This window comes from Crocodylus siamensis, chromosome 5, assembly GCF_052110815.1.
Source record: "Crocodylus siamensis isolate JL-2025a chromosome 5, ASM5211081v1, whole genome shotgun sequence".
Classification (NCBI taxonomy): domain Eukaryota; kingdom Metazoa; phylum Chordata; order Crocodylia; family Crocodylidae; genus Crocodylus; species Crocodylus siamensis.
In genome coordinates, this window is record NC_143399.1 from 126,459,257 (window position 1) to 126,485,429 (window position 26,173).

General features: G+C 42.7%; 1 protein-coding gene across 1 annotated transcript in view; it reads right to left on the minus strand.

Moving 5' to 3' along the window:
- Positions 1 to 26,173, minus strand: part of ITGA9 (integrin subunit alpha 9) — a 354,975-nt gene that overhangs the window by 270,137 nt on the left and 58,665 nt on the right. The window contains exons 10-15 of the mRNA XM_090050256.1: positions 25,745 to 25,850; positions 24,433 to 24,527; positions 20,380 to 20,470; positions 19,779 to 19,824; positions 16,666 to 16,820; positions 3,903 to 4,063 (exon numbers count right to left, since the gene is read on the minus strand). Of these exons, the coding sequence (XP_089906382.1) occupies positions 3,903 to 4,063; positions 16,666 to 16,820; positions 19,779 to 19,824; positions 20,380 to 20,470; positions 24,433 to 24,527; positions 25,745 to 25,850 (654 nt within the window). The remainder of the gene's footprint in view (positions 1 to 3,902; positions 4,064 to 16,665; positions 16,821 to 19,778; positions 19,825 to 20,379; positions 20,471 to 24,432; positions 24,528 to 25,744; positions 25,851 to 26,173) is intronic.

Here is a 26,173-nt window from a genome sequence, read left to right on the forward strand (position 1 = left end):
AGAGTGTTATAGGAGGTGGCAGAGCGCCGTCACGACAACAGGGACGGAGGGGACAGAGCTAGGGGGCAAGGCACCCCCTACCCCACTCCTTGGAGGCAGCAACAGAATGGGATGCCGGTGGAAGCAGACAGAGGGGACAGCAGGGCACACTTCCCCCACCCCCAGGAGGTGATGGTAGTGCAGGGGGGAGGGGTTAGGATTAGCAAGCTTCCCTACCCTCCGTCCCCATTCTTAAATTCTTGATGGGCAATTCACTAGTACTTTTATATATTCAAACATCATTCTATTTACTCAAACATCATAACCCATGGCTATGCCAGTTACCAGAAGGATTGGAGATCTTATTTCTGTATCAAGATTAAAGACATCCTATGTGTTAATGCAACAGACAATTTGGTCTAAGAACTACTCTCTCTACATCTTGACAACAAACTCCAAAACTGCCATGTCAAAAATAAGCTGTGCTATATTAACGTATTTGTTACTGACCACTGAAATAAATAAAGTAATCAGAGTAGGGGACAGCCTCTGAAATTACAGAACACAAACATGGGTAACATCATACTATGTGTTGTACAAAGGGTTAGAGGGGGAAAAGCAAAGTAGAACATTTGATAAAGCATTCCAGTGCCACATTCAAGCCCAGATCTTTTATCACCACTATTATGACAAAACTATGCAATCTAGGAACTTGCACATTTTACTAGCTCTTAGCCAAGCATTGATAACAACAATAGAGGATCATGACCCCCATTTCTACTCCTCCAGAGTCTGCAGGGCTCAGTGACATTTCCAATGTCAAATGACTGTGCATTTTATCATCTCCTCCCCTGGAAAGTACAGAGATCACCATATTCTATTAGTTTATTAATTATTAAAATTAATTACTCCATTTTTATACAAACTATGGACTTTTCAACTATTCTCTCAACTGGGAAAAATGTTTAGCCCTGTATATGCCACACAAACAGTTAATCATTCCATTGGTTAACCAGTGGATTCCCTTGATCAATAAAGAGCTGCTGGTATATTCAAACGTATGTTTCCTTTACTTATATAACTACAATCCCCAGAACTATTTGCAGACACACAGCTTCTCATTTGCATTCAAACCATTAGCTAACAAACACTATGACAAATAAAAGTTGTACAGGCACACATATTGAATGAATCTTACACAGCATGCAAAAACTCCAGCAGGGCTAGCATTAAGAAAGTATTACTAAAGCGACACATCCAAAGAAGGTGTTCAAGTTGCACTTTAGGCAAAATTTACTTGCTGAAGGAAAGCATGTGGTCCTCAAGACAGATGCCTGACTTCGGCACCTGACGGGCCATTGGTGGAACTGCTGCCATTTTGGCTGAGGTGACTGCTTAGGTCCCTATACCCTGCCGAAAACTATTTAGGATTTACAACCTAGACATTGTTACAGATAAATCCCATGAGGGCCCCAATCCGGTCAGAACATTCTGACCAGGCCTGTGGCGCACTCCAGCTGGGGAATGAGACATTATCCTGGCAGTCAATCACCGACTACTTTGCTGGCATGAAACTGATTCCCTCCCCAAACACAGACGTAAAACGAGCAGGGGAGAGAGTGGTGAACTATCTGCATGACAGTTCTTCCTCGTGAGCTTACAGACTGCCCTGATCTCAGCACTGCTTTGACTCTTTGTTCCTAACCCCCTGGTATCCATGTGCCTGACTGTCATTTTGCTCCTAACTACAATTCTGCTTCCCTTTCTCTGGATCAACCTGTGACGCCTGACTCTGGCTTCTTGACCTGGGATTGTTCCTAACCACATCTTTGGCATCCAGATCTGGCTATGACCTTGTTCTAACACCTGAGTCTGGACACAAGTTCCAGACCCCAGCCAAACCACTAGGCCTAACTGCCCATGACCTGATCATGGCACTGCCAAACATGCTTACAGCACTGAGCTCAGCACCCACAATCATGTTCACTGAAAAACATGACAAGTGGAGATTTTGCATAATAGCTTGGTGGTTGTTAGAGCACTTGACCAGGAAGTACGTGGCTTTTGTTGAATTCCCTCCTCAACTAGAGGGGTTTCAAGCACACATCTCCCACTCATATTTCAGAACTCCCAGGAGAGTGTCTTAATCACCAGTCTGTGGCCCTAGTTCAGCTGAGGGCACCCTGTCCCCTATTCCTCCAGCTGAAGCTGGCACAGTGCACAGATAGGAATACCATAGCTTGGACCACTTCCACAAGCAAGAGGGAACCTGACTCTACTGGCCAGCGAGGAGAACACTCCATTCAGAGGGGGAACTCCTAAAACTGCCTATGCACGCTGCTGTAGTAGACCTGGAATATAATATACAATCAGTTTTGGAAATAGATGCTTGAACCTCTGAAAACAGTGAATCAGTCATTTCTACATGAAGGAACAACACAGGTGTCTTAGTCTCAGGATGGGTTTTAGGTTGTGAATCCTAGTCTCACAAAGCCTAATTCAGCCTGGCTGAGGGCTGTAGGGAAATACCAAATCTGGGAAAAAGATAGGATTTTGGTCACAGTGTCGACTGGCTGGCTTAGGACTTTCACCCTCAGATCAAGGCACCTAAAAGGCAATCAGAAGATAGTTCATAATCACCCTGCCCAAGTCCCATTTCAGATCCAGCTCTAAGTAACTACTAAAGGGTTCATACTCCTTGTCAGCTGATCTCTTTTCCCTTTTTACCTTCTAGCAAATATCTCTTAAATAAATCTGTCTACATTCCTGGTAATGAGCTTTTTCACAGCAGAAACAGGAAGAAAAGGACCTTGGGAGATATCTAGTCTATTCCCAGGGACACAAGCAACTTAATTGCACTTAGTTGCCTTCCTGGTGGTCCCCTAGTTTATTTTCAATTATCTCAACATCCTTGCACAAAAATGCTGATAATGTCATAGGATGGATTTCATCTGCCAAGCTCAGGGTCTTTAGGTACAAAGCAGCTTCCTGAAAGAGTTCATTTGTACAAGAATTATTGCTCTTCAATTGCTTAATGGGAATCCAAAAATGACATTAAGTTTAAAAACTAACACAGTGCCAAGGGAATCACAATTAATTTATGTAAACCTAACTCATGGAGATATGTCCTTGAATAGGAAGTCTATTGATAGTAAAAAATTTGTGTATGTACCACCAGCAGGATCATATCAATTTGCCATGCTGCACTATGTTGCAATACATCTGGCTTATTATTTATAATAGATTTCTATAGCTGAGACAGAAATCTCTATTACTTTCTATTGCACTTACTTCTCAGATAAGCATATAGTTGAGTGATAGTCATGAACCCTTGATCATTAAAGAGTAATCTATCAAAGGAACAACAGTTCTCCTCCAGAAACACATCCAAACATATCTTGGGCTACGTTAAATTATTAGTCTTGAATCATAGAAAGTAATGAACATTATCAGGATGAAAACATTCAATTAGTTCACCTCCACTCTCAACCCAAAACAATCTGATAAAAGTTTTCCACAGGATAGAGTTGAGCCGTTTGCCTCTTAAAACAGCCCTAGTCATCATGGCATCCACTTTTCTCATGTTAATTACATGAAGGTACGCAATTCATTAAAAGTTCCGCCTGACAAAATAACTTGGAATACGTATTTCAACAATATCCAATAAGAGGTCAAATCAAAACAGAACAACCAAATAAATAATCCTTAAACACTGTCCTGAATGTCACCAAATATAAACTCTGGTTGATTACCCAAGGGGAGGGAGTTCCAAACCATCCACTCAAAAGTTTCCTTTTACCAATCTGGAAAACTTTAACAAGAAGCATCCCAAGCCAAATATAACTGATTTTATTGTTTAGAATCCAAATATTTAAAAATAATTATAAGAGATTACAGCCAAGGACGAAATTAAATGGACTGACCTTCACATAGGCGAGGTAGTGCTCACACGTCTCCTGCATATATGACAGTTGTAACTTCTCCATGACCTGCCCCATCATTTCTCCAGAAGACACAAAGTAAACCCTGGGCTGTTGGCCTTTCTCCTTCTTTGCCACATCTGCAGTCAAGTGGTAATTCAAGCCTGATCCAAAAAAAAAAAAAGTGGCAAAGAAATTCCAGGTATGTCAGTAAACAGTAGCTTATTTTCTAGCAATCCTGCATTTTATCCTGTTGCATCTTTAAGCACATGCATTTATAGGAAGATGAGCACCATGCAGGACAAGGTCCTTAATAGAGGCTGCAGGAGTGCATGAAAAAAATTATGTTCAAAAGTAATAAAAACAGATCTAGAGACGTTTCAGTTATTCTGTTAAAAATATGTATAGCCTTACTTTTTCTCATTTTTCTTGATGCCTTCATTTACAATGCAAAAATTAAAAATCAAATGCCAGCCAGAATTCCTTGCAATTTCTTGGTTGGTTTGCAACCTTATTGCATTAAGACTTTAACTGCAGGAAGATTATTGCAATTAAGGTTTTTACTCCTAAATATTATTTTCTTGAAATCTGAAGAATTAATGCCTGGTAGACTGATAAGCTACCACAATAGATCCTATATCCTTCTTTCCTATCAGGTAGTTAAGTTTAATCAGAACTTTCAATTTTGTGATTAAATATTGCTGTGCCCAAAAAGAAAGGTTCTTATCAGTCTACTCAACTCTGTTTGCTGATTGAATAATCCAGATTGGTTGTGCACTATGCTGGCAAACATAATGATGGTATCTGAAGCCTAAGTCCAATACAGAATTGGCAAGTCAGAAGTGGTTTTAAGTCTGAAGTCAGAGAAATACTCATACTGGTGAATTACAGGATAGAAACAGATGTCACTGTTGTTGCAGCTCTGGTTGTGCCACGACCTGTCCCGTAATAAAAAAATCATGCATCTGTAGCAAACATGTCTCTTTTTTAAAGCTATTCACAAAGTGGCTGGGGATACTGCCACCTAGGGCTGTGAGAAACTTCAGTTGCTGATTCAATTTGGAGAAGATTCAGCCCGATTTGGCAGCTGAATCTCCAAATCTGAATTGAATCAAGAGACCCAGAGAAATTTGGAGAGATTCAATGATTCGGCCATAGACACAGCTTTATATTTTCTACATACCTTGAGGTACCAGGCATGGCTCGTAAATGCTGAGATTGTTGGGTGGATGGAGTGTCCCATGGGAGCACAGGGGACGTCCCCCGCACACTCTGCAGCAGACCCGGAAGTGGACCAAAAGTACTTCCAGGTCCACTGTGGATCGCTGCAGTAACAGGTGCCTCCTAGGTCTGGGGGGGACACCTGGGGTGCCCCCATGGCCAATCACCGAGCCAGAGAGTGGGGGGGGTCCCCCACATGCTCAATGGAGGCCCCCCTGCACTCCCATGGGACACTCCATCCGCCCCACCATCTCAGCATTCATGAGCTGCGCCTGGTACCTCAAGGTATGTAGAAAAAACATATAAAGCTGTGTTCATGGCCTCACTGCTGATTCTCCAAATCAGAATCAAATCTTCAGATTTGGCCGAAATGAATTGGGACAGTGATCTGAATCAGCAAATCAAATCACTGTCCCCTGAATCAGGCTGAATACAAATCCGAATAGAATACTGTCTGCTTCGCACACCCCTACTGCCACCCTTCTATCAGCAGGGGGCCTGAAAGAACAGACATAGCACAGCCAGAGGTGGTCAGTTGGCCAGTGGTCCATCTCCAATTCTCTCTCTTGTGCCAACTGGTTATTCAAGGTGGCAGGTGGCAAAATTTAAGTGGGTGGGTAGCAAAATTGTAATTGGTTGCAGGTGGTGACATTGTTGAGAGAGTAACTGTGCCTCAATGTCCTTTATATTTGTCCTGCCACTCTCATTCCTCCCATCCCATATTCAGCTCATTGCAGCACATGGTACAGGGAGCAGCTCTGTAGCATAGAACTCAAGGACCCTGAGACCCTGACATTCTGCAGATCTTTCAGTTCTCCATTTGTTGCAAAAAAAACTTTCTGTTTGTAATAAAGTACTGTGTCCCATTAAGCTGTGTAATCATAATTCTATATCTTATGTAGTCTTTTCCAGCTCATACAGGGACAGTGGCAGGGGGGCAGCATGGATGGGAGAAAAGAGGGGAGTGCTGGAGGGACATGTTGGGTGAGGGAGAGGAAGTGGATGAGACCTTGGTGGTGGAAGGTAATTCCTCTGGCTGGGGGCTGCTCTGCTAGTTTTGGGAGGCAGTTGAGAGTGAGGACAGTGTCTGGAAGTCCTGGGCTGGGGAAGATGCAGGAGTATTTAGGGGTATTGTTCCCACTCAAGGCAGCTGGACCAGGTCTGTGGCTTACCTCTCTGGCCCCTTGCACTCCTGTCCTGGGGTGGGGAGCTGCACAGACCACTCCTGAGCTGATCTAGCCAGCTCTCCTTGTACTAGGCAGTCCCACTACCCCATGCTGACCTCTGCCAACACAATCCTACCCCCATGAAGCTGGCGACCAGATACCCACATCCCTCAGAGAGAGCTGTGGCTTTCATTCAGAGCTGGGTGAGATCTATGGGAAATTTCTAATTAACCACAAGTTACCCACAATCCCCACTGGGCTTTTCCCTCAGTCCCAATGACTTTCAAATCCATAGGAAAAATTCAATTCATTGCACAAGCTGCCTCAGGGGGAATTCTGAGACAGGAGAGAGAGGAGTGCAGCTTGGTAGTAGGGGGAAAGCTTGGCTGGGTGGTGACAGAAGTGGGGAGGAGAGATGCATATAGAAGCAGGGTGAATAATGGGAAGGTTGATGAAGATCTGATGAATGCTCATCTCAAGCTCTTGGTGTGAGTCTAGGCAGACCAGGTCCACAGTGCACACTAGCTGCTTGAAGTATTGGTAGGTGCTTAGACTTTGGTGGGAGGGAACAAGGTGTGCTTCATACATTGCATGCCCGCCAGCAGCAACTGCGACCAGGATCTTCCACTGCAGTGTCTGTGAATCCATACATGTTCTTTGCCTTGCAGACCTTGATGACCCAGTTATGAGGGACAATGATCAGAGAAAGTATTGTACTCATTCTCTGATGACTGCCCTAACAGCATTTATAGTCACTTATGAGGGTGGGGCAGTACCTGCAAGGGAAAACCATATGCATTCCATGCTCCCAATGAAGAAGGGGTAATAGCTACATCCAGACCCTGATTCATGACAGCAGTCGCTGGCACAAAGAGCTGTTGGCTACAGGTCACCACACTGTGGCCAGGCTGACATGCGAGTAACTACAAGCCATAGAGTGGCCAGGAAGATAAGAAATGACTAGTGGGAGCAGATAATCATGGGCACCTGAGATGGCAATTAGTGGTAAAAGAACTTCCACATGTCCAAGAACACCTTCATGGAGACCTGTCCTGAGTTCGTCCCCCACACACAGCAGCAGACAACAGTGATGTGGGTGCCCTTAACGACGGAGAAACACATTGCTGTTTCAACATAGGCCAGTCCACAGCTGGAGTAGCAGTGTGGGAGGTATGCCTTGCAGTCCAAAAGGCGATGGACTCACGCCTCCTATGCATCACCAATCCACAGGAAGATGTAGATGGGTTTGCCAGCCTGGACTTCCCCAACTGCTTTACAGCATCGATGACTCGTACATTGCCATTCCTGGCTTGCTCCAGAGCATCATCCTCATGAATTTATCAGTCAAAAGGGCTACATCCCCATTGTGCTTCATGAAACTGTGGACTACCATTGCTGCTTCACTCATGTAAATGCCAGCAGGTCAGGCCAAGTGCAGGATCTTCAGGAACTCCCTCCGATCAGGGCTGATGGAGCAAAAAGAGTTTGCCCCTCGCCTGCCTGACATTCAGATCAAGAGAGTGACCGTGTCCCTGATACTAATCAGAGATCCTGCCTACCCACTGCACACCTAGTTTATGAAACCATTCACTGGAATCCTGGATGGCCAGAAGGAACTTTTCAGCTACAAGCTCAGCAGCTGTGAGATGGCTGTTTTCAGGTGGCTCCAGGCTCACGTAGGACACACATAGATGCCAGCAAGCTCAAGGTATCTTGACTGGCGACCAATGCATATGTGCTACACAACATCTGTGAGGCCACAGGACAGCCTCTGCCTGAGTTCCTGCCCGTCACTTGAGATGGAGTGCCTCCCACCTCTGATAAGTGCCATGCCCACAAATTCACAAATGATGGCAGCTCGCATGGCACAGTGCTTTTGAGACACACTCGCAGACTACTTTTACAGACTCTGTAGTATGAGTGGAGAATCAGAGTATGATGTAAAGTTTCCAGTTAAAATAAGCTTGTGCTCTGGCATTCTCTTTTTCAGCATGGGGAAGGGGTGGTGGATGGGTTAGGGTTGTACAAGAGGGTCATGTTAGAAGGTTATGCTGGGAAAATGACAAGAAGTAGATGAGAGCTTGGGCCTGAGAAGGAAATTCTCAGCTGGGCCCAGAGTGCTATTAGCTTTCAGTAGAGGGATGGCATAGGATGGGATGGGACGGGACGGGACGGGTCGTTAGAAGAGCAATTGACTTTAAGGGCAATAATGGCTACCTGGCTGCAGTACGACATAACTATTGAGCCAACAATGGCCCCTAAAAGGTAAGTCATTGGCTCCCAAAAGCAAAGTCATTGGATTTTGATTGTAACCACTGAAATATCAATGAACCTCACCCCCTTATCATTTCTAATGGAAAGCATGAGGTGGTCTGAACAAAGAGGTCACTGCCATCTTGCTACAGCAACATACTTTATTAACATGGGGCACGATGCAAAGCAAGCCCAGACCCTACTGCAAAAACAGCTGTGTCAAATTCTGCTCTCTGATATAACTACAGCCCTTTTGACATAAAGGACTTCCTTGACAACATAACTTATTTTAAATCTGATAGGTTTTCAGTAATGAGTTTTAAGTGCAAAAAGGGGCTGCCCATACATGTGCTAGTTTGTATTCTAATTAGAATGCATAGGAGCAGACTCAACTAATCAAGTCTACTCCACATTCTAATTAGAGCGCTCCAGCATCACCTGACCATTATGTATATTAAGTCCTCCCACACTTTAAAATGGCTGTGGAGGTGCTTTAACTAAACCTCAAAAAAGCTTTAGTTAAAGCACCCCTGCAGCCATTTTAAAATGCAAGCACCTTAATACATGTGAAAATGAGCCATTTTAATTAGAACAGCTCTAATTAAAACAGTGCTCCTCCTATCTCTGAGCATGTTTATAAGTACCCTCCAAAGGGCACCAACAAGCAATGGGATTGGGTTGGGAAGGTATTTGCTTTTATTCCCCAACCCTGTAAAATTCACCAGTCTCTGCAGTCTCTGATTCCAAGCCCAAAGCAGGCAGCACACCCTCGCCCCCTGCACAAATCTGGGGGTCACATTTCTCACATGCCTCCCTCGGGGGTATGCACAGTGGTGGGGAACCACCCTGCCTCCTCACCTCCCCCGTGACGCCTGGACAAGCCGCATGTACTCCATCCTGCTCACAATGGGGTCGCATTCACTGTCCTGGCTGGGTAGTGCCTGCCCTTGCCCCTGCCCCACACCTTCCTCCACCATGGGGGCATCAATATTCCCCCTATGCCCCTCCTCTCCTCCCCTTCCCTTCCCCATCACAGACCTACTGGCTGGATGCTGCTCTCCAAGCTGCTGAGCTACATATCAGGTATCTGATCAGTATCAGCTGATACATCTGGTTAATCAGCCATATCAGCCAAAAAAACTCTTTATCGGTGCATCCCTAGCTATATGAGCCCTCTGATCTAATCTGCAGTTAGAGGAAGTTGCCTTTATCTATGAAGCACATCTCTTTTGCTCAGAAAAAGCCCATTCTACCTGGGGAGTTAAATTATCTAGCAGGATCTCGGCCATAGCTGTGCCACAGCTTAGACATGTAGCTGGAATAGAGGAAAATAGCATAGACTAGGGAGGACCCTCTCTCCACAGACTCCCCAGTAGGCTCCCATTAACCCCCATCCCACCAATCCAAGCTTTCATCATCATCTCTCATCACCCTCCCACCACAGACCTCACTACCCAGGCCATACATTTGACAACAGGCAGAAATTTTATTGAAACAAGGAAACAAATATAACATATTAGACAAAGCATGAAAAAGGCTGCCAACCAACTATTGTGACTCTTTCCATGAACCTCAACACTCCCCTCATGAATTATAGTATGTTGCAGGCCATTCATGACTGCAGCATGTGCACATGGTGGACTCCAGGAAGTGGGGCTTTGGCTCTGCCCAGCTGCAAACAAAAGCTGCAGCCCTCTCTGGGAAATGCTAGATGCTCAGTCCCTGGCTTGGGGAGGCTGGGATCAGGTCAGAATGAGTCAGTGCAGGACAGTGGAGCCACCTGGGATGAGGAGATCCAGAGGGTCCCCTCAGTACCCCCACTCAGAATGGGAACATGCGGGACTATGGAAGGATACATGAGGGGAAAGCAGCCATCCCCACACACAGTAAACCAAGTAGGCAAAAGCTATTAGGAACAGGGGCCCCTGACTTACCATTACTGAGATCTGTGCTCCACAGGCTGGTTCTTCTCGAGTATCATGTCAGTCTTGGGTGATGGATGCTGAACATAGGGTGGCAGCAGGAAGCTGCAGGCCAACATTATTTGAACCAGGAGAGCTAACAGCAGTGGTAAGAGGGACTGGGACTCACTGATCTGGCTCATTGTCGGGGTAGATGTGCTGACCTGGGAGGGCTACATTTGTTCAATCATGATGGACTCTGATGAATCCTTGGTATATTCCTGGATGACCTGGATGTCAGTGTAAACAACTGTGGTGTCCACTGAGTTTTCAGACCTCACTGTTTCATTGCCATCATAGTGGGCACACGAGATCCTTCATGCACTCAACTGTTGGTTTCTCTATTGTCTTCCGAAACTAATGCATGAGAACTCTGCACTTCGACCAGCACTGGGTCTACTCAAGATCATGTCTTCAGGTTACCATTTCCTTTGTGATTCTCTGAGACACATTCTTATTTCACTAGCTTGACTTCAGCACCTGGTGAATTTCCTCCCCAGATGTCAGTAAGATCTTTTACCTTGTCCTTCTTCCAGTTGCTCCTATGTTTGGTCTCCTCAGACTGGGAGGCCATGGTGGAAGAAGGCTGGTTATGTGGGGCAGAGATGTCAAGAAGACTAGCAAAGAATGGAGGATGCATGCTCCAATACTGGTCTCAGAGGTGGTGAGCAAATGAAATGGCTGACTAGTTTAAAGGTAGGGGTGGCCACCTGGAACCAGGGAAGTCTGTTAGCCAGGGCCAAAGCAGCCAGCAAGAGTCCCAGAGGGTACAGAAGTGCACACTGGATTTCCTGGAGGATGATTTGGTCTCCAGCTCCACAATTTTCTCATACTATAAGGAAACAGATGTCCTTGGAGACAAGGCACAAAAATTTATGATCACCTATCACTGTTCAACCTTTATAGTGCAACAGGGGGCAAAGATGTCCATTTCCTAGGGCTCTGTACCGCAATAAGTAATTTTATCATAGCACAAGGGCAACACTCAGGTGACATCTGTTTCTATGCTCATTTCCCCATGTGGCCTTGAGAGATTTCAGATGAGCATTAACAGAATAAGGGAACACCAACAGCCATCCAAAAATAAAGTAGTCAATAAATCTGCATATTATGTACGTGACAGTTTGCATTGGCTTATACATGTGTTTCTGTTTATTATTACATAATTAGGGTACATACAGATTATCTGATAGTTGTTCTGTCTTTTAAATCAACTTTCATTTAAACCCAGAAATAACTGAAGCCAGATGAAAGAAATGTTAATAACTACTGTTCAAAAAGTAATTGTAGAGCTAATTTGTTGTTGGACTGAGATCTTTTATACCAAGTTTTAGACTGGATTTTTTTTTCTTAACTATGAGAATTCTAAATTCTTTGAAACGTATCTTGTCATTAGCCTTACTTAAACCTTGTCTGTACACAAAAGTTGCCCTAACAAATCATTTTTTAACAATAGTTTTACATGTTTTGTCTCTGTTTTGGTGGCCAGTGGGATTCTGAATTTTCATTCCTAGACTTGTTTTCTGAAGTAACCTGTAGGTTCATTGTTTTACCTGGTATTTAGCATAGGCTGCTCTGCTTTTTCTCAGACTTAAAGAAGTGTGTTTTGTGCCCAAATGCTCATCTAACACCTTTCCCAGTAATATATAAAAGATATTACCAAACAAACCTTGCTTCTCACATGTTCCCTAGACTATCACAGCTACAGCAATGCTATGACAACAGTAGTAACAAATACTTACAGCCAACAATATGAAAATCTACTGGAAAAATCCAAAATCTACATTGACAAAGAACAAAACTCTGAAGAACCTGCACCTACCCCATGACCCAAAGAGACTCAACACTGGATAAGAACACAAACACACACCCCCCTAATATGTGTGTGTGTGTATATATATAAAAAAAAACTGGTGAAAGACAAAGACAATATTTTCTTCACAATAATGACATTATTAATGTTTATTAATGAAGTCTGTCTAGTTGAACACAACAGTAAGTAACCCAAATTCTAATCTGAACTCTACAAAGAGCCTTAAAAAATAATTTCAGCTACTACCCATCTATAGCAGCAGTAGATGTTTTCAGCCAATAAGTTTTGAATAGAACTGTCTTCTTTTCCCCCCTTTATTTTGACAACCTGTTTCTATGCCATAAACAATGATGTCACATCAGTGAATTACACATGGATATTTTTTAGCTTCATTGTTGCCAAAAAGCAAATCGGGGGGGAGGGTGGGTGGGTAGTATCTGGCTAATTAAAATTAGCATGCTCAGTAGTTTGATTTATTCCCATTTTTTCTGACTGAATATTAGGCAGTAGGTTTTTGCTGGTAAATTACCTCTTGCTGATAATCTGTCACAGTCTGCAGAGGTGCTTAAATCTATGGCATATTATGAAATATTCATGGTGTTTGGCCTTCCATTTTATAAGAAATGTATAACACTAGAACCAAGAACTAAAAACTGATATTGGATTTACGGCCAAATTTATCCAACTCCTAAATACTTTCCAAACAAGGAAAGTGAGCCTGACCCCCCAACTCCCCTTTTGATAGGCCTTGATGTTCGAGTATTTTGGTTATTTTCTTTTGCTAATTGTGTGTCCACCTGAGAATTTCTCTCAACCCCTCTCCTACGCAGTTCCTAGCTTGCTATATTCAGAGATGTGATGAAGAATGTCTTACATTCGAAAGACTGTCTAACTTTGTCCCATCTACATTGTTGGTCCAATAAAAGCTAATTACCCTAAGAAATCCTTGCCTCTTGCATAATTTCTAGTCCATCATGGCTACAACATCATTCTTATACTACCATAAAAATATAGCATGAATTAATCATTTACATTTAGATTGCATTAATAATGACCAGTCCATTTCTCCAGAATTCAAACCAATTCTGTACTGAGATTTGATGTAACTGTATTCCACAGTAGAATTTACTCATTTCAAATAGGACTATTTGCCAGTAAAACAGGTTAGTAGTTTCAACCAGTGTCTAGCTGCTATAGTAAGATATTTGCCCAGTAAGCAACAGCAAGCACAAACATGATTTTAACATTCATGTCACATACCAAGTATTAGGTATTCCTGGCCCTCTTGGTTACATCTCAACACAAAAGAAATATCATGTAACATCAGTGTGGTATGACTTATAGACAAAAGTTTTCAGAGACACTGCCTGCAGGCTAGATCCTACCCACAGGGCCAGGTCATCCAACCCTTGGACTTCTGCCTCGGCTCTTGCTACAGTTGCAGGGACAGACACCCAGTGCCAGGGCTTCTGCCTGAAGTGCTGCTGGGACTGCTCAATTACTGGCCCTTGCCAAGGCACCAACTGTCACTGCCAGAAGCCCTGCCACCACAGGAAGAGCCAGGTTTCTAGCCGCAGAAGAGAATGCGGCTCTCCAGAAGCAGATCCAGGATTTTGCCAAGTGGGGTGTAGAAGCAGTGACTGGTGCTGCAGAAGTGGCTACAATCCCACTCCCAGCCTCCTCCCGCTCCCACCAGGGCAGGCAGACTGTGCCATGGGAGCAGAAGTTGGGGACTTTTTTAAGTCCCCAAAGCGGATAAGAATTCCTTCCCATCCCCTCCCTGCTCAGAGGCACATTCTGGGAGCTATAGAGCCACTCTAGCTGGGCTGCACAGGAGCTGGGCTCAGCCTGGGACAGCAGCAGAGGGCAGGCAGGTTCCTCCTCCTCACACCTGCTTGTGGGCTGGCAGGGAACACTCAGGGGGACTGGCAAGAAGAGGAAACCTTCTTGCCCAGTGCTGCTGGTACTGCCCAGGCTGAGAGCAGCCCCACTGGAGAGAGACAGGAGCTCCCCTCACCTGCAGGACAGCAGCAGTGGCAGGCAAAAGGGGGTGGGGAATGGGAGGAGATGTGCCTCTAAACACAGCAGAAGGGATGGGGTAATTCCTATCTTCTTCTGGGACTTAAAGACCCAGGCTGCTGCTCCTGCCATGTGGTCGGAAAGGGGGAAATGGCCATGCTGCTGCATCCTCTCTGAACCACATCTGTGGTCCTCCAATCAATTTGAGTTTTGACACCCCTGGTCTAGATTAAGGATGAAATCAAACCCAGACTTTTTAGTAAAAATGGAGGCCCATCCAGTGTGTAGGATGGTATAACAGCAAAGCCACGTTATTAAGGGGTGGCCAACTTATGGCATGTGTTTCACAAGTGGCATAGGCAACCTCTGTGTGTGCCATGCAGCAGACTAGAGAGGGAACAGGCAGCACAGTGGCAGGTAGGGTATGGAGCAGAAAGAAGAGCATCAGATTAAACAGGGAGCATACAATGAAGAGCAGAAAGCAGAGCAGGCACAGAAAGGGGATCAGAGTGGCACTTGGGGAAAATGCAGGGCTAATGTGTGGCATGCCTGTCAGAAAGGTTAGCCCCCAGTGTTATAAACCACCCATGAAGTCACAGCCAAAAGGGCAAGCCAGTTTCTGAGATCTGGGGAAATAAATATATCTTAAAAAGAAATGCATTTTCTATTTCTGACTGATCCAAATATTTTGCAAGGTACCACTGAAATACAACCAAACATCTAGCTGTCCAGCCCATACACAGGCAGAAAGGTCAGACAATGACTGGCACGCAGTACTAAGCCACTGTTGTATGCCTCTACTTAGACATACCATTTCAGCTATAAAAAGATTGCTGAAGATTCTAGTCTGTATAAAGTGCCCATAAAATGGACAGGATTTGTATCATCACTGAAAAACTACACTGTGGAAACAAACACGGATCTACAAATAGCTGTTGGAACTTCTGCAGCGCTGGGAAAAAAACGGGGAGACAAAAAGTCCATTATCTATCTGGAGATGTTTTTTATGAGCTAGGAACGTATTAAAATAAGCAGTTTAGGCATACATTTATAGCAGTAAGAATGGGTTGTTTATTTATTTTAGTATCTGTAAACTCAATACTTGTGAAACATTTATGGAAAATTGTTAACCCATCAGCAGATGGATCTCCCAGCCATGAAAGCCTGCTTTCTGCCAGTGCAGGGGGCGTCCAGGATCAGGCTCCCTCTGCTTTGGCAATAAAGTGTGATGGGATCTAATGCATGAACCCACAATTATGCCTCCTGCCCTGCACTTGTAACATGGTAGGGAACATGATTTCTAGATTGCTCATTAGATCCTATTGTGCCTTTACCTGCATGTGTAGAAGACTTAGTGTTTTTTCTATCTATCTATCTATGGGGGTTGTAAAAACTCCTTACCCAGATAAAAATAATTCATTTGAACTGAAACATTCATCACTGCGAGTCTAGTAGAATTCACAAGAAAGGAGAGGTAAAAAAAAAACAGTATTTCAAGTCTAAAACTTACAGATACAGATCTTAGAGACCAAAAGGGTATTCAGTGTTGGGGAGTCTTTTTGAAGTTCAGCTATCCCAAGTTCAAGTAATGAAGGACCAGTTCCTGATAAGTGTTTAGCTGCAGGTTTCTTAGGTGTAAGAAAGGAAGATAATAGGGAACATTTGTTTGTTCTAAACGTGACCTAATAAATATTGCAATCCATTCAGGGGGTTGGGGTGGGAGAGGCAAAGAATAAGGAAACCCATTACTTCCCATGTGCTCATGCTGGCCAACCACAAAGGAGAAAAATCTACTACACTCCTAGCATGGTGGTCCCCTTGGAGAAGTACACCTTCACACCAGTACTAATATGCTAGGCCGAACCAAAATGGCATAATGCAATTCAAAAATATTTACATCCCACCCTTACAAATTTATGAATATCATATAAACCTTGTCCATATGAACACATTGTGGATGATGAACGAGCAGTATTTCACACACAGTAACACCCATATACAATTATATAAGCACAATAGGTATAAAGAACATAACAGATACATACAAGACTTCCTCCTGGTCAAAAGAATCCTAGAATCTCAAAGTTAATTTATAAACATTAAGGATGCTTGAAGGCATCTTTGCCAGTAACGTAGGCACCGGCCCCTTTTATGCATGAAATGAGGTCAAGAAACCGATTTGCCTTCACCTGTCAGGAATGAAACTCAGGCCTTTAGGTTTGTAGTTTCCTATTTTAGGCACTCTTTGTACATCTCTAAAACCCAGTCACCAATGCAATGAAATGTGGCAGCTTTCTAACATTGTAAGTCAAATATCATGGATTCAGCCTTACCTATCTCTCCTGGAACGTGCTTGCCATTGAAACGAAAGCAGACTGTAACATTGAGACAGTTCACTTGCTGAGAGCCATCATGGCACTGGGGAGCTGTGATGTTGATGGACACTGGCAGGAAAATAGAGATGTCCATCGTAATGACGGGTCTGGATCTGGAGATCAATGGAGAAGTATAATTTAGTCCTGCCTCAGAGGGACATTTCACAACGATGTGAAAACAAAGAAAATGGGGTAAATATCCTATTTCAAGCAGACATTAAAATTTTAGGAAAACATTCTGAACTTTGGGACAGACAAAACATTTTTTTAGCACTTCACTCATTCAGCAAGGCTGATCAATGGCTGAATTAAGTTGACAGTATTGGCTTTACATTAACCACTGATTTAAGATATTCAGAGTCCAATGTGGATGACCAGTTGTGATTTAAAATATATAAAATCATCTCTAGTGAAGGCTATATAGAACAGAGACTTCCTGCTAGCTCAGGGGGTATATAATTCAATTAGGACATTAGTCAGTGACCTCACTTATGCTTCTTCACTGGGTAAGGACTTAAAAAAATGGAAAAGGACCTGGGATAGTAAGGAAAGGGTATGTAAAAGACTCTAATGTTCCATGTTATACTCTAGCAGCAAACTTTGTTAATGTAAACATGAAGAAAAAATAGATTTGGGGGTAATTTTTCACTGTGGGAAGAGACAGGTTAAGTGGATGATATCCCCATCGTTTTGGATGGGGAAATGATTGGTTAATTCCCCCGTGCCATGAGCTGAAAATTTACAGTACTACTTTGACTGCCTAAAATTAAATTCTGGCAGTTCCTTGTGTGTTAGGAAGGAAAGCTTCCCACTTTTGCAACCCCTGTCCTGGCTGTTGCTACGGTTATTTCAGGTTGAAGAAGAGTTCAGCTAGAGTTGCATCACAAGTCTAGGGCCATGAGAGTGAGGTATTGTTTTGTTCTGCCACATGACAATAAGTACAGAAAGGCTGGGAAAAACAGTAGAGATATCAAAGCCTCACTGAAAACTAAGAACTGTCCTCCATGTGGGACTGGAGCCCACAACTCACAAGCCTTTATTCTTACTGCTTTCAATCTTGCAGATCTTAAAAGCAAATATTATCCAAAACCAGCTCAAGTAACAAACCTCATCTCACTCCATCCTCCTAAAAATGTGCAGCAAACAGAAGATGCTGACCTAAGGTGGTCTTAAGCTGCCACACAGGGCCAGACCACATAGCTAACCAATTCAAGACTCTCACTCCACTAGATACTTAAGTGATGGGGGGCTGTTGTTACAAAGACTTCTCATCTACCGGAGCAAGATCACATGACTCTCAGAGAGACTCTTTGAATAAAGACTAAAACAACAATGGGAGTTTGTCTGATTAATGGTATCCCTGCAAAAAAAAAGGAGGGAAGAGCATGATTCCCCTGATCATTTCACATAAGGATGAGCTACAGTCATTTGCTTGGGAACAGATAAAATAGATTAACTGTGTAATTTCCAAAGACAAAATACTTCTCAAGATATGCACTGCATGATGTCTCCTTAAAGTTCATCCATTTTGTGACTCCCTTATAAAGCTATACATATATCAAGTTGCAGTGATGCACATGTGTATGTGCATGCACAAACACACCCACCCACATCCACACACATGCAAGCACTCAAAAAGTAACTGCCATCAGACCCAAGTCAAGGCAGTTTCAACTTTTGCCAAAGCTCTTAATATCATTTGGCAAGACGTTTGTTGTTTTTGGCCAGAAGACTTCACAAAAATTTCCGGGAAAAATAATGTCTATTCTTGTTCCCTAATCTTAATCCAAATGGCAAGTGCAGCATGCTCCCTGACTAGCAGTAGCTGCAACTAATCTGCCCACCAACCGGGTTAGTCCATAATGCACAAATTGCTTAAGAAATAAACAGGCACTGAGTAAGTGTTTGGAATGAGGTTGCTACGTTGTTGTGGATTTTCTTAATGATGCCACACAAAAACTTCCAATTCCTCTTTCACATAACAAAGCAAAAGAAGTATCTTCAATCTTCTTTTCAAGCTATTCCTAAGGACACTGGTCTAAAAATCCAGCTGTTGAGGTTCATACCATTTCACAGAAAAGCTCTTGACTTTCTCTCTCTGTCTTGGTTCTAATGAGATCCTAACAATAAAAATTTAACACCTACACAGCTGAAGTCAATGCAAGGTTTTCTGTCAACTCTAATGGAAATGGAAGCAGGTATTTCCTGTGTCTAACAGAACACTTATTGGTAGATTCATTCTACAACTCAGAGCATTTCCCTCCTCCCTTATACCTTCTATTAAAATGACCATTCTGGAGTTGCTCCCAAGTGACCTCCACTCTAGTTCTTGATACTGGTTTTCTATTCATCTCTAAAGCAAACATTAGAGACGAGGGGTGTCAAACATACAGCTCACAGGTTAGACGTGGCCCACAGAACCATTTCATCTGCCCTGCTGGTAGTCCAGTGGATTACCAGAAATTATGGTCCCTGAGGCCCAGTGGACATGGCCATCAGCAGTAGTCACCCCTTCTTTGCACTGCCACCCGAACACAGCCCACTACCACGTCTCCTCATTCACAATGCAGCCCCACACTACCACACACCCCCTGCTGTGCACTGCCACCCAGCCTACAACCTGCACTGCAGGCACGGCTGGTGAACTCAAGAGTGGTGGGGCGGGTGGAGTGGCACACAGGAATGCGCGGCGGGGGGGGGGGTGCATCCAGCTGGGCACTACGGCCAAGAGCAGGGAGGCTGCAAACCGCACCCCCCACCCCCCCCCGGAGATCCCAGCTGGCTGCAAACTCTGCTCCTGGCTGGCTGGAAGCACTCCAGCTCTCTGCATGCCACTCCACCTGCCCCACCAGTCTGAGTTCACCAGCTGCGCCTGCTGCACTACAGCATGCTCCTAGCTTCACGCTACTGCCCAACCAGGGCCGTGTGCTGCCACAGGCCTTGGCTCCATGTTACTGCCTAACCACAGCCCTCTGGTGCTGCATGTCCCTGGCGCCATGTTGAAACCACATCACCAACATACAGGATGTATAAAAAGCAAACATAACGGAGAAGAAAGAAATTGATCTCACCTTAGAAGTATCACATGGTCTGACATGAAGGCTCCAATGGTCATATCTGAAAGTTTCAAACATATAAACAATTGTAAAAGAAGTTGAAGGGCACAGAATTCACCTCTTTATAGTCATTTTACTCGAGCCAATTTGACAATTTTAAAATGTGTGCAATAGATGAAAAATTCTCTATTTCCATTTTAAATCTGCCAATCAGTACATCTGAATGTTTTGCCTATGTTAAGTCTGCAAGACAGGATTCCTGAAGTCATTCCAGTTCTAAATATTAATAGCCCGCAGTCATTATTTTAGTTAAAATGTTTTCCATTAAAAGCAACTGCACTTCAAGGAAGTCATTATCTTCTTCATCTTGTTTATCAATCCTTTGGTACAGATTTCAAACCTACACCACTGAACCTAGCTGGCAGTCCACATTCTCTGGAACAAAGTAATCATATAATTAGCTTTCACTAGCTGACGGAAAAGAAAAGCAATAAAAGCAATGTTGCTAACTTTCCAATTACTTAGATGAAATAGCTTTAATAAGCAACATGAAAACTAGTGGATATGCTTCATTTATTTGCTTTTTGTCTGCTTTTATTGTTGGTGCAAAATATACCTGGATAACCATTTCCATCCATATCAATTCCTCCTGATATGGACTGGCCAAACATCCTCAGTGCTGGATTTATCTTTTGCCCAGACAGCTTCTGCAACAGATAATATGGAAGTGAACTCACAGAAAGGAAACAAAATTAAAATAAAAAGAGCACAAGGATTATTCTCCCAGGAATTCATTTTCATGTACACTGTGGTATCGTTAGATTGATGTAGTTAGCTGTGTTAATCTAAAGTCAAGTAAAAGACAGGGTATGTTGGCACCTTATAAACTAACCAAACTAGATATACACACCTACACCTATATAAACAGACAGACAAATCTATCTAGCACACGCCTTTAAGAGCTGAAACTCACTTCATCAGATGCTGTGACAGGACATGCAATAAGCAGTGTATAAGAAGAGAGTATTTTCATTTCTTCCTCCCAGCACTGCCTGTCCTCTCCACCCCTCATCCTCTCCCTGCTCTTTTGTATTCTAATTTCTCTCTGTCCCTTATGCACCACTTTGAAGTAACTCCACCTCATTTATACAGTCCTTAGGGACTGTTTTCTATTCTTGACTTCAACTAATGCAGTTGTTGCCTTTGATTAAAAATATACTTAAATCATAAATACACATACACCAATTAACAATATAGCAAACATATTTTCTGCAAAAAGGTATACAGCTTCGTATTCCATACAATGTTTTTCACTATCTGCATCTGTATGAATAATAATTTTATACCACTTTTTAAAAATTAATGATTAAATGAAACATAAAATCAAATGTAACCACTTCAACAAAGTCTACTAATATGTTCAAGGAAAAAAATGAGATATTAATTTCCATATCGAGTTGAAAATTCTGTTTTTCATCAGTTATTATATATTATTTTGTGTCATTGCTAAAGCTGTATTTCATTTTTGTCTTCCCAGCCCAGAACATTAACTGACTTAGTAAAATCCTCCTCAAAAATCACTAGCACATAAGACCGTCCCCCATACTGTTTTAATAGTAAATTTTTTGCCTGGAGCAAATCAAAGTATTAAAATCTCATCTTCCAGGTCAGTCTGACAGTTCCTGGACTCCTGTATATTAACAGTATGTTGCAAACAAAAAGGAAATTTAAGTTCAAAATAGAATCTGATCACAGAAGTTACAGACAGAAAAGACCTATTATAGTGTATAATTCCCAGGCTGCTGCTGCTGGGACTTCATAGCCTTTTACAGGCTGCAATACTTCCTCATTCAAACCATAAAAGGACATTAGCCTCAACCAAAAAAAAAGTGAGACGGGAACTTCATCGGAAGGAAATAAAACTGCCTTAAAACCAATGCCCTAAAAGTAGAGCAAGTTCCTTTAAGATAAACCTGCAATCCTAATGGCCAGCTTTAATGAAGAAAGAATGCTTTAAAACAAATGCAACTAAATTTTCTGTCTTAAGAGTGAATAAGATTGAGGTAATTGAAAACAACTTCCTCATAGTTTCACTTACATCACAGAATGCAACAAAGTTTTTGGGGGGTCCCTATTAGGGTGGTAAATCCTGCCTACAGATATCCCACAGACATCTGCAGGCTATTATAGTATAAATGCAGAAGTATAATTCTGTTGTGCTTTAAGTGCCATGAATGAAAACAGCAGGCCATGAAGCTTAGTTAGACAGTACTTACTGAGCACATACATTATGCTACAAACCAATTCAGCTGCTTTTCCTCAGAGCCACTGCTAAAAGTTGCTACAGGCAAGTAAAACAGATAGAGATCAATGACTTGCACAAAAAAAAGGGAAAAAGAGAATGGGAAGGGTGAAAAATTTATACACCCAGGGCTTCCTTCTCACAGCTTATTTAATAAAGGAAATCCAGGGCATCTGGATGGCTCAGGGGTATGGTGATCAGATACACAAAGCCCTTTACCTTGAGGTCACTGATTCAAATTCAGAGCAGGTAGGTAAAAGCTAAAGTTTTTTTAACATATGAGACTGTTTGGTTGCATGTGTGAAACGTCCTATTGTCCTGTCTAGTTCTTTGATGAAAAATACTAGGATGGGTTATAAAAGTACTATCACAACTGGCAGACAAGGTTCTTTGGGTAAATCTGATATCTTTTATTAGACCAATACAAACAGTTGGGGAAAATCTTCTTTGCAAGCTTTCGGGTACAAATACCTTTCAACCTTAGACCAACATGGCTACAACCCATACCCCTATCACAACTGATTTATTTGTTCACCTCAAAAAAGGAGGGATGGATGGCAGGAATGAACCCACTGGTATCCTAAACTCATCACGTGGTCTTTTTCATGTAAGGATGAAAAAACATATGATTGCTTTTGTTTACTTTGAAATTGAGGAAAAAAGCAAGAGCTTTATTTTATGCTGGTTTCAATCTGCCATCTCACTAAAGCAACACATTCCCTCAGGAATTAAAAAAACCCAACAACCTCCGTATCTGGAAATGCAGAAGCTCAAAAGACTAAATTCTCATAATAAATTAGACGAACCTCCCTCACAGCAGCTATCATTGAAAAAAGAGAGCGGAACCGAGTCCTACATATGCCACAAATTATCACATTTTAAAAGGATCATAAAAGGGGATTTAGATTTCTTTGTACAACCAATGTAGAGTGATATTTGGTAAAAGACCGAAAGATTAGTCTGCTAAAAGAGTCTCCAGTATAACCACTAAACCCTGTACTCTGCTTAAACAGATGTACTATGTAGGATACCACCCAGCAACAAAATAAAATGTTTAAATCAGAACTTCAAACAGACAGATGACAGCAGAAGCAGCCCCGGCCCCAAGCACACAGCACTGTCCCACCCTTGCCCTGGGCAAAGACCTGGGGAGCACGTGCCTTCCATGCCTCCCCCAGGGCATGTGCAGTGGCAGGAGCCACCCCCACTGCACGCTCCAGATTAGCCGCCAGCTCTGTCCTGCAGCTTCCTGTCCCAACCTAGCTGGACAACCCCAGCCCCAGCCCCACTCCCTCCCTCACCACAGGGACCTCGATTTTCTCCCACACTCCAATGCCTCTTCCCTCCCCCATGCCTCTTCCCCCACCAACAGACATACCAGCCAGATGTTGTTCTCCATGCTACCAGGCTGAGATCCTGGCCACATGCATACTAAGGCTGCACACATACATGTGGTATTTATCGGTGACATTATCAGCCACATTGTCCAAAAGAAGCTGATAGACAATAACGGCAATTTTCCTTTTATTGGTGCTGATACAATATAGACTGATGTATCGGCACACCTCTAATAGAAATCAAGCAATAGTCAAGTCAAAGGACATTTCTGAATCTCTCCCCCACACTCCCATGCAATTTCATAACTTCAGAACTGCCACATTATCTTGGATATAACCTTTTCATATAGAGAGGGCAAAGGCAGACATAATATTATATCAATATCAATTCCATCAATATCAAAGGATACAGATATAGTGTATTACAATGCAGCTCTTACCTGTGCAGAGTCTGTAGTGATATAAGTGAAGCAAAACCATTCTAACTTTAACCCTTCTTTATTCAGGGTCAAAGTTGGGGTCATTTAGTGGACTAGTAGCTCTACAGCAAGGGTGGCCAAACCACCATGGACAGACTGTATGTGTGGGGAGGATGACAGTGGCAGATAGGGCAAGGAGCAGAAAGCAGAGCAGATGGGATGGAGAACATAAAACAGAGCAGCATATTGGGGCAGGGGAGTGGCACTGTGGGGAGGGTGCATAATGGGATTGGAGTGGTACTGTGGGGAGGGTGCAGGTTTTAATTTGTGGCACAACTGCCAAAAAGGTTATAACCTCCGGTCTATAGGATCAAGAAAATGTAATGGTTACAGCATAACAACGGATGTACATTTCCAGGCAGTAGTTCTGCCTCCCTTTATAAAGTGGCCAAAAAGTACATTTTGTCATTCCTAGAGATGTGCCACATAATATTTCACCTATGATAGAAGATTAGGTAGGAGAGAGATTATTGATTTCTGTGACTATACTTTATCCATGTGTTTGGTACATTTCTGCAACACATGATAGAATAATGAAAGAAACAAATTACCATAGAATACTGTGGTACAATCCCATCTGCACCTCCATGGTAGATGTACACTGCTCCAATATAGTCATCCTCTTTAGGTGCCCCAATGGCGACATCTGCATATGTAAAACAACACAAATTGGAAACATTTCCTGCCTTTATAAGAAGCCTGCTGCTCCATGTTGAAATGGCTCATCATGATGACAATAAAACATCACACTTCTGGTGCCAGCTTGTCTAGAAAAAAGTTATCCAATGTAATGAAGAGCTCATGTAAATAACATCCTTCTCATTTATTTACTTATTTATTTATTTATAGTGTATATATAGTGTCTAATAATCATGCATTTTACCTATAAGGATGCTAAACAAGCCATTTAAAGTCCTTATATATGACCCGCCTGAGAACAATCAATATTCCAAAGCAAGACACCACTGACATAGAGAGTATGACCATTCTGCACTGTGTTAGAAATGTCAAGTTTCCGAAGAAGTCAAGTTAGGTCAAAAAGGGTGCATGTCAAGCCTATAAGGACAGAAAACTTCTGCTAAATGTCTGAAAGAAGGCAAATCCAGGTGTGCGCGCACGCACACACACACACACACACACACACACACACACACACACACACACACTATGCACAGCTGGAAATCATGACAGAAAAATTGCTGATGTTAACACTGCCTTCTCAACTGTTGTTATCATACTGTAGGTGCTTATACTAAAGCATGAAAGAAACTGAGAGGTAAGATAGCAAAGGAAACAGAAAAACAGAATGTACAACTGGAGGCAGCAACAAGCTGCCAATAAAATGGTAATGATATTAGTGAGATGGCAAAAATAATAGAAAAAAAAGGTGACAAAGTTTTGGTGTTTTTTGGTAGGGTTTTGTTTGTTTGTTTGTTTGTTTGGGGGGGATACCTAAAGGTCCTTGAGAAGACGTACAGTAGAGTGAAAAAAATGCAGCAGATGAAAAAATAAAACAGGAAACAAAACAAACAAACAAACAAGCATAGTGCCCTAACCAGTTTTATCCTGAACTATCCTGGAATAAATCCTATTGAAATCAATGAGAGTTCACGCACATTGTGTGTAATTAGCCTCAACATGTCTTTACGTGGAAATAACACCCAGAAACTAATTCCCCATGGCATTACCTCTTGTAATAAGGAGAAATGACATTGGGAGGCATCGTGCTGTCTTGTCGGGCAGTAATAAATAAGAATGTTTTATCAAAATCATATAAGTAAAGTAATAAATAATCAAGTAACCCAACACTCTCCACCTTCACTATAAACAATAAAATACTTGTAAGAACAAAAATGGACTGACCTGGAAATCCATCATCATCAATATCCCCTAGGGAGGCCATGCTTTCTCCAAAGTGTGCATTGTAGGCATTGTCACCACTCAGAACAAGCTTCTCTTCCAGGACCCCCTAGCAAACAGGAAACAGGACAGGCTCAGAAAAACAGTGAACACTGAAAGATATAGGGCCTCTCTGCTGGAATACACAAACATTTCAGGAAACACCTGGGGCAGGGCTGCAGTATGACTTCTGCCCTGCTATTGAAGGTCTATGAAGGCTTACAGCTTGGGTATTATAAAACAAAGTGGTTAAATAAAATCAGTCTAATTCACCCATTCACAATGGCTTGAATTAGCCAGGCTGGATAATGACACAGGCTATATTCATTAGCCATAAATAGTAATCAGCCAAGAAGCCAGGTTGAACAGGAAGAGCCACATATGAATAAAGGG